The sequence below is a fragment of the Sinocyclocheilus anshuiensis genome, unplaced genomic scaffold, assembly GCF_001515605.1.
Source record: "Sinocyclocheilus anshuiensis isolate Anshui unplaced genomic scaffold, SAMN03320099.WGS_v1.1 scaffold412, whole genome shotgun sequence".
Taxonomy (NCBI): domain Eukaryota; kingdom Metazoa; phylum Chordata; class Actinopteri; order Cypriniformes; family Cyprinidae; genus Sinocyclocheilus; species Sinocyclocheilus anshuiensis.
This window is the reverse complement of record NW_015558661.1, coordinates 2,429,079-2,442,216: the sequence shown is the minus strand read 5'-3', so window position 1 is coordinate 2,442,216 and position 13,138 is coordinate 2,429,079. Positions and strand designations below refer to the sequence as shown.

At 37.9% G+C, this 13,138-nt stretch overlaps 1 protein-coding gene across 13 annotated transcripts in view; it reads left to right on the top strand.

Annotated features, from left to right (window-relative positions):
- LOC107681081 (neural cell adhesion molecule 1-like) overlaps positions 1–13,138 on the top strand; it is a 283,961-nt gene that overhangs the window by 253,642 nt on the left and 17,181 nt on the right. For 4 of the 13 annotated variants that reach the window (XM_016477225.1, XM_016477224.1, XM_016477226.1 and 1 more), the window contains 4 exons: positions 2,371–2,418; positions 3,716–3,718; positions 9,064–9,188; positions 10,263–10,443. In XM_016477225.1, coding sequence (XP_016332711.1) covers positions 2,371–2,418; positions 3,716–3,718; positions 9,064–9,188; positions 10,263–10,443 — 357 coding nt within the window. Of the gene's footprint in view, positions 1–2,370; positions 2,419–3,715; positions 3,719–9,063; positions 9,189–10,262; positions 10,444–12,781; positions 13,133–13,138 lie in introns of those variants that run through there. The other 9 variants (XM_016477231.1, XM_016477230.1, XM_016477234.1 and 6 more) reach the window with 5 other exon arrangements.

The window sequence follows — 13,138 nt, the reverse complement described above, 5'->3', positions numbered from 1 at the left end:
AAAGCTAAGCTGTGAATGTGAATGAAATCCTACATGAGAGAGCATGCCTGTTCATTAGAGAAGTGACTGGTGAATGAATCATTTGAATTTTGAGTTGGACCTTTGCGTTAAATCATGCTGATCCAGTTCTCAGATTCGGCACACTGAATCATTGATTCTGTAGCACTGGTTAACAACTCACTTGATTTCCAGGGAATACATTTCATCACAAAGTACTGAATGACTTTTTATGATTCTTTTATAATGCTTTTATGGCCTTTTGACAACTTCAAAGCTCCAGTCTCCATCTGAAAAGCACAACCTGTACATTATTAAAATTCCCTTTTGTGTTCCACGGAAGAAAGAAAGGTTTCATATGGGTTTGAATCAACACATGAGTATATGATGACAGAATTTTCATATTTGAGTGAACTGTTCCTTTAATCCTCCAAGGACTAACTGACGATGCTGTTAGCACTTCAGGCTCCTTTTGTCACCAAGTATCTAGAAGTTCCTTGAAATAAATTCACAACTGGTGCAGAAAGAAAGAGATTAAAAGACAGAAGCTCGGCACTATTTAGTCAAACAGTCTTTGAAACTCTAACATAGTCTGTCATCTGTCAGACACTCAGCTCACAAACAGACTGCGCCTCTGTCTAATTGCGTTAAGCTTAAAAGAGGAAACGGGATATTTCGCCCCCATCATATCATTACCTTCCACTCAAAGTACTTATCGTTTAACTCTAAGGCTCTGAGGTTCAGCTCAATGGAAGCCAGCCTTCTCTCAGATTAGATAGATGAGGGTATATTGAAGGTGATGATGTCTGAGTCACTAGCACTAATGCACTTCCAGGAAAATACCACACTTTGAATCGAGTGGTGTCCTTGCGGCTTGAGACGTCTGTGCTGTCACACTCAGCTTGTTCAGCATTGACGTTTAAATACGGGTTATTATGTACGTCTCGGAGCCCGGTATAGTCGTAATAAGCGTTAAATTGTTTGTGCATGATCCAGAAGAGGCTGTTCTTTGAAATGTTGTTGCTGTCTTACTTGGAATGATGGTGTCATTTATATGTTCTTTGTACTTTGTACTCAAGAAACGTAAAATGTGGTGAAGTTCATTCGTTTTATTAATTACTAAGTTTAATATAGATCTCTGCTTGGTTCAGTAGCACAGACTCAGGCAGTTTAACTGTTAATCCAATACACTGAATGTGTGTGGGTATATATTTTTACAACTAGTTCACACAGAATACATTTTTCCTTCCTCTCCTCTGCTCTGCTTTTTATTATTTTTTTATTTTTATATATTTATTTTTGTATGTTAAAAAAAGCATTCAGAAATTTGGTGTCAGTAAAATTTAAAAAGTGCTCACCAAGGCTGCATTTATTTGGTCAAAAGTACTTTAAAAAGTGATATTGTGAAATATTATTGTAGTTTAAAATAACTGTTTTCTGTTTTAATATATTTTAAAATGTAATTTATTCCTGTGATGGCAAAGTAGAATTTTCAGCAGCTATTACCGCTCTTTAGTGTCAACTGATCTTTCAGTTTAATTTCATTTAGTGTTTAATAAGAGTTTCTTATTATTATCAGTATTAAAAACAGTTGTGCTGCTTAATACTTTTATGGAAACCACAATAGATTTTTTCATAAATAGAAAGTTCAAAATAACAGCATTTATAGAATTTTAGCTTAGTAATATAATATAGTATAAACAGTATAAATAAATAATACAGAGATATTAATTTCTTTTTCTTTATCTTTTTTTAAATCTTACTACTGACCATAAACTTTTGAATAGTAGTGTTTATTACATGGGATTCACTGAAAAAAGTACTGACTTCTAAACCAACAGAATTCTTTTATTTTATAGTTAATTCAATAATTTGTTTTATAGTTCTATTTTAAATATTATATTAACTAACTCCTTTTAAAACTAAACATGTATTCAGTGAACTTTTTAGCATTGTGATGTCTGTTTTGTACACTTAAAATGGCATTCTGTTTGGCATAATTTTAATTTACTTCTTCTCATTAGACTTCAGTTGCTTATGCCACATATCCAATTGGACGACTAAAGTCTAATAAGATTAAATCATTTATTAAATAAATAAATACATTTTGTCATTGCAGTGTTTCAAAGGGCATCCCTATAGCGCCCTTCGTTTTCACCTTTGCATACTTTTGGCCATATAGTATAAAGTATGTATGCGTCTCTACACTGAGGAACTTTTCATTTGGGTCGCATGCACTTCTGCCTGGACTGGTTGAATGTTGCTGCGGTGTGATGTACACTAGTTAGTTGCTATGAAACTGTTGCAGCAGTGGCTCTACAATCAGTACGGCACCACGGAAGCACATCTCACCCTGTTCTCACCATCTTCCAGTGTCTTCAGAGACTCCAACTTCCATTCCTCCAGCCACTGCCGACCTTAGTGAGTATGCCGACTGTGTGCAGTGTCGTTTGCCACTCTTTATCCGCCTGCTACACGTTTGTTCGCCTCACCTAGACCATTGTTCTGAAGTCAACACGTTCGCAGTAGACCGACAACACACGTCTGTGATAGAGAAGAGAGACCGTGTAGATGTTAGTGAGAGACTGGCATCAAGCCTTCGTAGAGAACCATCACTAACATCCGCTTGTAGACCAGCTCACCTGTCTAACATGACACTGCATGGTAGACATACAGGAATATGACATGCTGTTTTGTGCTAATGGTTTATGAACTCATGATGTGTGCTGAGTTTTTATGCCATTGGATGTGCAGAAAGTTGTAGAAGCAGCATGACACTTGCAGTTCTCCTATTGTGCACTCTGAGATATTAATGAGACGTGTTGCATACTGTCACGAATGTGGAAACTAATGGAGCTGTCTTCACAACATTAAGCAAAATTGTCAACATTAGCATTCTTAGGAGTGCATGACATCCGACAGAGATGCAAGCATAGATGCTTTTATCCGAAGAGAATTGCAGTAGAGGAACCATCATCATAGAACAACCTGTGTTTGAGTGCACAAGGGCTCATGGTTCAAATCTACGAACTTGTACAATCACCAAATTAACAAGAGACGTCTTATGACAGTGTGTGTTTCTATACAAGCTAATTTTGATCCTAAACACTAAAACATGCTCTCTCGCTTCCTTCTATCCTGCAAGAGACGCCACCAAGCGTTAGCATAAAAATAGAGTTACCATGACAGCACGGATTACACCTGATCTCTCGACAAACTGACCGCAAATTGGGAGGGTCTGAAAAGGTTTTCCGCTGAAAGATAGTTCCTTTCGGGAGACAGCTATTCTGTCTCACTCAGTCAGAGAAATGACAGGGTCTTTATCTTAGAAGTAGGCAGTTGTTTGACTATTGTCTGCTTAGTTGACATTGACTGGCAGGTTTAAGATTGCACCAAACTAAAACTTCCTCGGATGTCAAAGAAATTAAAATATAATAGTGTTTTTTTAAAGCTTAGGTTTTTAGGGTTGTATGAGTAGATAAGCGAACAAAAGATCTGTTCTTTTTGTATGATAATGAGTCATAATCAGCATGAAGATTTTAGACTTTCTAAATTGCTTGACAGCTACAGTTTATAAGGAATCCTGGTGGTTTACAGACACTCATTTCAAATGGCTTCAAAGTGAATGTGAATGCTAGTGCTTATTTGTATGTGGAATGTTCCTATTTGTGCTTTTTTAATTAGTACAGTGTCTCAGATTGCAAACTTATTTAGCCAGAAGGTCTTTATGAACTCTTTAGAAAGCTATACTACATATAGAATGATTATTGAAAGTATATATTGCAAGGAAGATTTTGATTTTATTTATCTTTAGAGAACTTTAAGCATATTTTAAGAAAATTTAGTTCATTTTTATTGTTAAAATAAATATTGTATGGTTTTTTTTCCCTCACAGTATGGAAACCTGTTTTAGCAGATGCTTTGATGCAGTGTGGTTTCCATGAGGCTTCAATTTATGAATTTCTTTAAAGATTTATTTTTCGCCCTTTATTACAATAGGACAGATCAGAACTGACAGGAAGCAAAGTAGAAGAGCGAGAGGGGTGGGGGGGATCGGGAAAGGTCCTCGAGTTGGGATTCCAATTCAGGACACCCGTAGCGCAACGGCACTGAATGCCGGCATGATGCCCACAACAAGGCTATTGGCGCCGACCAATTTATGCATTTTTAAATGTAACTTAAGTATCTGAAGGTGTACATTTGGCATCACATCTAGGGCCAGATTTACTAACAACTTGTGCCAGCGCAAACCGTCTTTTGGCATTAATATAGTACTATCAGGATTTCCTAAAGATGTGCAGTGAAGGTGTGGACACAGTTATTTTTGTGCCTGAACTTATTGAATATGCATTTGTAGGAGTTTCCCTTTCAGACGCAAAATTTATGGGAGGAAAGTATTAAATGCAATTTACTACCATTTGTGCTCGTCAAATTACTGATATTTGCGCCATTATTTAACGCCCAAAAAAGCATGCCTTAAAGCAGGCGGTAATTTGTGCTTCTCTTGGTAGATTACGCTGGTCATTTTGGAAATGATCTGGCTGCGTCTGTGTTCTTTAATGTGCGCATAATTTTCCCCTCCCATCGGCGCTTTTATGGAATTGCTATGGAAAACGCTAATTTGCTCAGTTTAGTAAATCTGGCCCTTAGTATTTGACTTGTAGACTGCCGACCTTTAGTTGTGATGGAAAATGCTGCTCCTCGTCTTTATCCTCCTCCACCCTTCTCAGCTACAGTCCTGGGCTCATATATGTAAACATCTCAGGCTGAAAGTGCTGATCTAGAATAAGTTTTTGTTTTCCATCCTGATGAATAATCCTAGATCAACATTTCAAAGTATTGTCTTGGGACTTTGTACACATGGGCAGTCTCTGCCTTAATGCTTCTCATTTGCCTGTTCTGTAGCATCCAGCTTCATGTCCAGTAGATGAGGCAGGTTTCTATCTGTACGGTCAACATCACTGAGTTTCCTCTGCCTTTGGATGGCCTGCTCTGTTTCAGTTGGTTTGACAGCCCTATTGATGCTATTCAATCTGCACAAGCATTTATAATTCAATGTACAGTGCAAGAGAGCTGTATTTGAATCCTCTCATCGAAAGAACCACTTGCAGTCAGAGGAAATACTGCTGGTGAAGTGGATTCATAAAGCAATTTGGACCCTATTCTTACCCTGCATAGTTTAAATGGGCTTCATGAGAGCTGATATAGGGACGATTTTTTTGTAAGTGCTTTGATTTGTATTTGTGTTTCAAAAATAAAAATAAAACTGTCCAGGAATTGCTTTATGGATCTATACACACTGTATCTGATGTTACAGAGAAGTATTTATGTTTATAATTTGTTTTCTTTTTGTTGTTTGTGTTTCTGTTTGTACTTTTTGGTCTTAACACGTTCCATGTTTGTATAATTTTTTTCAATGTTTTGTATTTTCCATGTGACCCCTCCCCCCTTCCACTTTCCCTTCCCACCAATCATGTGCGTGCGTATCATGTGACTTTGTCATATGACTCTTGCATGGTGCTGATGATGTCGTCTTCGCTGGTGAACAGAAGGTAATTTTTGTTGATTTTATTTTGTTTTGTTTTGTTTCTTTTCTTTTTTCTTTTGGTCCGATTCCCATTAACAGTGAGAACAGACAAGTTAATGAGGGGAAGATAGAGGAAACACCCACCTAGTACCATCAGGGTTTATGAGCCATTTCATTTTTGAGTCATTCATCCTTTAGAAATCTCTCACCACCTACTTTATTTGGCTTTTTGAAAACCATTAGCCACTCTGCTTAGACAGTAATCCCAAAGCTTAGTCTCCTACACATGCTGCTAGGTGCTCTGCATGTTGAACTTCTTATTGATTTTCAATATATATTTTACTATACTGACATAGAAATCATTTCTACCCTCCCACTCCAACTCTACTTTTAATAAATGATGCAACATTTTGAGTCAATGTCCGAATATCTTTGAAGGAATAGTTCACCCTAAAAAGAACATTTGCTGAAATTTTACTCACCTTGTAGATGAGTTTGCTTACTCATCAAAACAGATTTTGAGAAATGTAGCTTCACTTGCTCACCAATGGATCCTCTGCAGTGAATGGGTGCCATTTGTTGTGGATTGTTTTGATGTTTTTTATCAGCTGTTTAAACTTTTATTCTGACGGCACCCATTCATTGCAGAGGATCCATTGGTGAGCTAGTGATTTAATGCAAAATTTCTCCAAATCTATTCAGATAAAGAAACAAACTAATCTTCATCTTGAGCGAGTACATTTTCAACAAATGTTAATTTTTGGGTAAACTATTGCTTTAAGAGAGTTGCTTAAAGACTAATGAGATGTTTATGATATCTCACAAACTCATTTGTTAAAAAGAGACGCATCTTTTTCACTTGTTTTTGTACACATCAGTATAAAGAACATCAATCATCATCCCCTCATTCATTTGCACATCATAAATGTGCTTTACATGATAAATTGTCTTATAGTTGCAGTATGTGCCAAATATGTTCATATCACAAAGACTAACAGCAGCATTATGTTATTGCATGAACACATTCACACACCCTTCTGTTCTCTTTCAGTCTCAGTCTGCATACTCAAAGCCTCTCATGCATGTCCTAATTGTACGTCTTTGTCTTACGAATGTACCTGCTCACTGTCCCTGTCTACTGCTCCTATGTGGAAATGCAAAAGAGGAAGAGCTTCACTTCCTTGTATTTCAAGAAAATGCTCTCTATTCCTACCCAAACATTTTCAATGACACACTTGGTTTGAGATGAGATACTGTCTATGTCATTTTTCATCTCTCAGCTGCTATTCCTGAAATATGTCAAGTTAGGATAGCAGCTATTATTAGTCATGATCGAGTGGCACAATAATCCATGACCCTTGAATCTAATCCTCCTTCTGCATGGTAGCGCATGTTTGCCCTCTTTCTCTCTATAACCCTAATCTGTCTTTCTTTGTCTTCTTAGCATCTGGAAATCCTTCAGCTAACTGGAATTGATGACTGGATCTCAGAAAACCTGTTTAACTGTCATCACTCCTGCACTGCTTGTCTTAAATTAACTTGTCTTCATTTAAATTGCAGCATCCGATTACAACGTTTAATCAAGCTTCAATTCATCACGAAGGAACCACCTTAGGCCTCTATTTTCATGCATGCTTAAACTAACTGCCTGTTGGTCTGAATTTTAAAAAAAATGCCTCTAACTTAAATTAAGCTTAATTACAGAAGACTACAAAGAGATTTATTAGGATATGAGACCATAACAAACATATACAGGGTTACGGTTTCAGGCTTACATACTTTGTATACCCTTTGCAGAATCTTAAAAAGCTTCACAATCATCTCAGAAGCTTACAGGAAGTCACTGACTATATTATCATTGATTATATTATATGAATTATATTATATTATATTATATTTATATATTATTATTAGTAGTAGTATTACTGTTCAAAAGTTTGGAGTCTGTAAGGTTTTTGAAACATGTCACTTAAGTTCACCAAGGCAACATTTAGTTGATCAAGAATATTGGGAAATATTTTCACTGTTTAAAATAACTGTTTTCTATTTTAATCATTTTTAAGCAGCAATTAATCCAGTATTTAGTTACATGATCTTTCATTTTAGTTTGTTGATTTCAAGCATTTGTTATTATCGATGTTGAAAACAGCTGCTTAATATTTTTGTGCAAACCATGATTTTTTCGGGACACTTTGATGAATAGAAAATTCTAAAGAACAGCATTCATTTGAAAATTCTTTTGTAACAATATAATCATAGCATTTTGGGAAAAAAAAAAAAACAAATACGAAGAGCATTGCTACTCTTGATCAAATCAGTATGTCCTTGCTTACTAAAAGTATGAATTTCTTTCTGGAAAAAATAAATAAATAAATAAATCGTACTGACCCCAAACCTTTGACCTGTTGTTTACTATTATTATATTATATTATATTATATTATATTATATTATAAGAAAAAAATAATATATATATATATATATACAGTATATCTATATCTTGCGGATTCTTCCAGGTGCCAGGAGAATGTAAACTTATGAGCAGAACTGAATCCCAAACATCTAATCTAACTTGTTCATTATATTTCTTAGGTCAAACATTTAGATATTCTATTGTCTTGACCTGAAATTCATCTCATTTGTCATGTTTTGTATATTTGGTGGCGTATATACACAGTGTCGCATCAGTTCCTAATAGGGGCTTGTGTCTAGCAGCTATTTATGATGATGAATGGGAGCAGAGCACTGTGGCCTCCTCCCAGTCTCCTATAGTGACACAGGTAGACAGCTAACATCCCAAACAAGCGCCCACACATGCGCATATACCTTCCCCTTCGGCCCGCTGATATTATTAAATGTAATGGCTGAGAATCTCCAATCAAAGCATGGAGGATAATTAAGTGAGTTCTGTCATTAAGTAGTGGGCAAGTCGAGATAACGAGCTCCCCCAGAGACTGCATTACAGCGCCGCTCTCTTCCTCCATAACTGCCACCAACACAGGTCCAGCTCTCATTACAGCCCTCCAAATGCCCAAGCGACTCAGCTCCACTTTTACAAGAGCCAAGCGCTTTCATTAATGTTCCACATTTGGAAGGATGGGAGGCAGAAGTCATCATTATGCTGCCAGAAAGCCTCTGCGATGAGATGTCTCGACAGTTTAGCCAAAAACGAGAACAGAGGAATTTAGACTTTGCTAAGTGACTCAACTATAAAGTGTTACATCTCATCCTTTGATCGTTAATTTTACCATTTTTTGTGCATAGTTTAGAGACCATGCACTGCTATATAACTTCCTTTTAAATTCTCCCAGCTGGGTCAACACTGTAAATTAATTATAAGCTAAAATTAGCCAGGATTTTAATTAGCTAACCTATTTCTGCAGTTCATATTCAGAGATAAAGAATACCTTGTGGATTACAAATCAGCTGTTAAAGGATGAGGGGGCGTTCACCTGTGGAAATGTGCCTGTGATAGGGCACATTTTGAATCTTTGCTGGGGTCTTCTAACAGTCTTTTTTTTTCTGGCCGTTTTCTCCTCAGGGGAACCTAATCCTCCTAAACTGGACGCTAAGCCACTGTCCACAGGCAACGAAATGAAGGTCCACTGGATCAAGCAGGACGATGGGGGCTCTCCCATCAAACACTATCTAGTGCGCTACAGAGCTGTGAGTATGATTGGGCATGAGGTAACACGCTTAACTCATCCTGTCGTCTGAATTATTGATACCCCCGTTGCAAGAGTTACATGCCTTTGGAGAGGTAGTGAAGTTCGCGGGTCATTGACATATAAAAGGAAAAAAAATCTAGTTTAAAACACATGTAGTGTTCTTAGAAATCGACTCTTTGTGGTGAGAAATTTTGAAAAATGTTTATTCAATTTTCAAGAAATAATAAATGACATGCTCTAACAACATTTTTTTTAAATATATTTTCATAAATTAATTCAGAATTATATATGGAAAAGACACAATATGATATTTTATAACCTGAACCAGTTTGTCATACAATGGTCAAATTATATGATATTTCAAAACATCTCATTTACATATATCGACCAATGCAATATACCAAGCACAGCACAAATTAGCGTAGTCGCAAATAAACAGAGCCGATGCTCATCAGGTGCAGGTGATCTACTTATGACACAGGTGCAAAATAGTTTAAGACATGCTTTTTTGGGCATTAAATAATGGCATACCAGTAAATAAATACCAGTAATTTGAGGAGCGCAAACGTTAGTAAATTGCGTTCCGTGATTCATTTGAATACTCTCCTCACATAAATTTTTCATCTGATAGGGAAACTCCTACAAATGCATATTCAATAAGGTCAGGCGCAAAAATAACTGTGTCCATGCCTTTTCAGTGCTAAATCTTCACTGCGCGTCTTTAGTATATCCTATTATAGTACTATTATTACTAATAGTACTATTTTAATGCCAAAAGAAAAGTATTTAAATATTTATATATTTTTAAATATTTTTAAATAATTATACCTGATATTTTCATGTCCCTCCAAAAATATCAAATTAAATTTTATTTTTGAAAATAAAAACATAATCCATAGAAGAGGTGTGTGTTGATTCAATGAGAATTGTATTTTTTTGTATTTTTGAAGAAATTAGAAAACATAAATACATAATACATTAAAATGTTACATAAAAACACATGAAAATTAGCATTGTGTCATTGACCCTTATATACCATCCTTGCTTAAAGAGTGTCCACATGTGTCTGTAGAAGAATCGCCAGGACTGGAAGCCGGAGATCCGCCTGCCCAACGGCAGCGAGTACGTTGTTCTGCGAGGTCTGGACTGGAACACGGAGTATGAGGTCAACATCATTGCCGAAAACCAGCGAGGACGATCTGAACCTGGCAAACTCTCCTTCAGGACCTTGCCAGAACCCACCGCCATCCCAGGTACAGCCCACCCCCTAACCCTGAAGCACAGCCACTGCCAGCCAGAGCGGCCAACAGCCCGACCGCCTCAACCCAACCCCTGTTAACCCCATCCTACTAGCAGGTCTTGTTGTGGATTACACAGGCCACCCTTGTGTCAATTCAGGTTGTGGCCTGGCCTCCCTCTAGAGAGTAATTTGACACAATCTAAGAGTAATAAGAGTGCAGAGTGCTAAATGTCTGTGAGAGGTGGCCACAGGTGAAGCCTGGAGACCTTCAGCTCCTCTCCAGAGCACTGACCCCTCCGGCAACCTCCCCCTGATTCTTGCAGCTGGCTTTATTGCTCGTCTCGGAGCAATTGCAGATGATATCAGCGGAGATGAGATTTTCTATTTGGCACTCGGGAGGCAAAAAGCCACAGCAGGTCCGTTAAACCATCCACCCCCTCCAACACAGGCTCGTTTGGTCTGTGCTCCATTGGCAGTGCTGTGTTTTTGTTTTCTTGCGAGCTGCTTCCCCACTGATAAAAATTGGCCCTTAGATCATCCCTCTCTCTATTTCCTCAGTCTCTTTCTCGAGGCTGAACTGAGGCTCAGTTCAGGCTCATTGCGGCAGACCGATTGAATTGGGCTGACTATCTGCCTGCTCTCAGTGGGGATGCATCCTCTGGTTTTGCATGATGACGCCTCAACAGGATTAATGGTTTAATGCTTTACTGAGGACCTAACAGGCATCTGCCGGTGCATGGCCAAGAGACCTGCTTTTTCTCATCCGCTTAGTGGGAAGCAGCCATATAGCAGTGGGAGCTTTGGATCTCGGCAGATTCAGATGGATAGAAAAGCCTTCCTTTGTCCCTTTTCCCATCTCGCCACACTTACACATTGCAGAGTTGTTAACCTCAATGTGTAACATGTGTGAGTTCAAAAAAGCTTTATTTTTAGCCCAACATCTGCATTGCATCAGCTGGAGCAGCTGCTGTTAGAAACGATGGTCCAAAAACAGCTGCTCAGACAGCGATTCACGCTTTTCTAGAATCTTATATTCGGACCAGCGTGTGGGAGACGGGTTAGAAAACCTTAAAACTGTCTGGACACTATTATTATCACGAGACATATCCCTTCAGCTTGCAGATGGTCAACACGTCGAGAGTTTGGCAGGAATTAAAATAGGGAGCCAGTGGATTTCCGTGCGTGGTACGGGTAACTGGTCGAGCTCAGCCCTGGCCGCGCGACAAATGCTAAAGCTTTACTTCCTGTAATCCAAATCTCCCCGGCTACAGTTGACATAGAATAAAAGCTGTTTTAATACAATGCCCGTTAACGTTTGTGCAGTTTAAGTAACATCGGAAAACTCATTCAGTCATCCAGCTCATTATTACACCGTATTGCATCATAACCTGTTTGTTTTCGCCTTGTCTTTTGACTGGCAACATTTTCCCTGGTGTTTGCGACATAGAAAGATGAAAGCCTGTTTGTTTCCTAATTTCCTGTAGAATGTTTTTCTTGATCTGAATTAATTATAAGTAATTTAAATGCAATTTTCTGGAAGCACTTGTTTAAAGCTGAAGTGTGTATTTTTTATTTAATAATATTTCATTTTAAAATACCTTCTCTATTTCTGCGCAGTAGAGACAATTATAAATAAGCCACTTGTAGATGAAATTCTCCAAAAAGTGTAAACACTGTCTCTGTGACCGTTGGCTTTGGGATGGGACTATCTATTTGACAGAGCAATTGCAGTTCAATTACACTTTTTGTTATTAATGCTGCAATACAGTTTTAGAGGAAATTGCACACTTCACCTTTAAAGAGAGGGGGGATATGTAAGATTTATCAAAACTGCCTGCAAAGTATATACGCAATGTCAAATACCAGGAAAGTTGCCTGATCCGTGTTTCTTGATTGTCTGTGTCTTCGTGTCCTTATCATTCCATATTTCCCATCATTTGACTATCGTTGTCCTTTCATTCTCGACTTGCTGTCATTGCTGTGCTTTTAACATGCTACCGCCTTCTTACTTTGGTTTTTACTAACTTGCTTGAACTTTCCTTTGATATTCTTTTCTAATCTTGATTAACCTTTTAAACTTAATTTTCTGTATTTGACTTATTCTCTGTCTCTCTCTCTTTTTTCTCTCTCCCTTTCTCCCAATTTCTTTCCCTGTTTTTTCCTTCCCTCCCTCTTTCCCTTTTTCTGTCTCCATGTGTAAAATCGGACATCACCGGATCACCGCATTTTCAAACACGCACTCAAAACTTTATTTTTTTCCCATTTTTGCCTCAATTTTTTTTTCTGTGCACTGTCCCTGTGGTCTTCGGGTGTCTTTTTTTGGTGTGGTGGTGTGGGATGTGTGGTCTCAGCAACCCTTGGCTGCTCCTCTGTGACGTACGCTCTCGTCACTCTCATGTTCTCCATGCTGACTGTGCTAGTGCTCTCATAAACTGGGGCTCGCCAGAGGAGAGGAGCCCCGTCCACTCTTCAACCACACCCTTCAGTTTTCTACGCCTTTCTGATCCTCTCGCAGGCTAAACAAACAAACAAACAAACAACAAAGAATATCAGTTACATGTATTGGAATTAAGCAGAGTGTTCGGTGCTTGTATCATTCTGTTTTCTTTTTTGTTTCTTGTCATTTTTGGTTTCTTATTCATTTTATGTTTAAGCAAGGCAACGTTGATGTGTTTGAAAAGATGTTTTTCAAACCATGGACTTTTTGG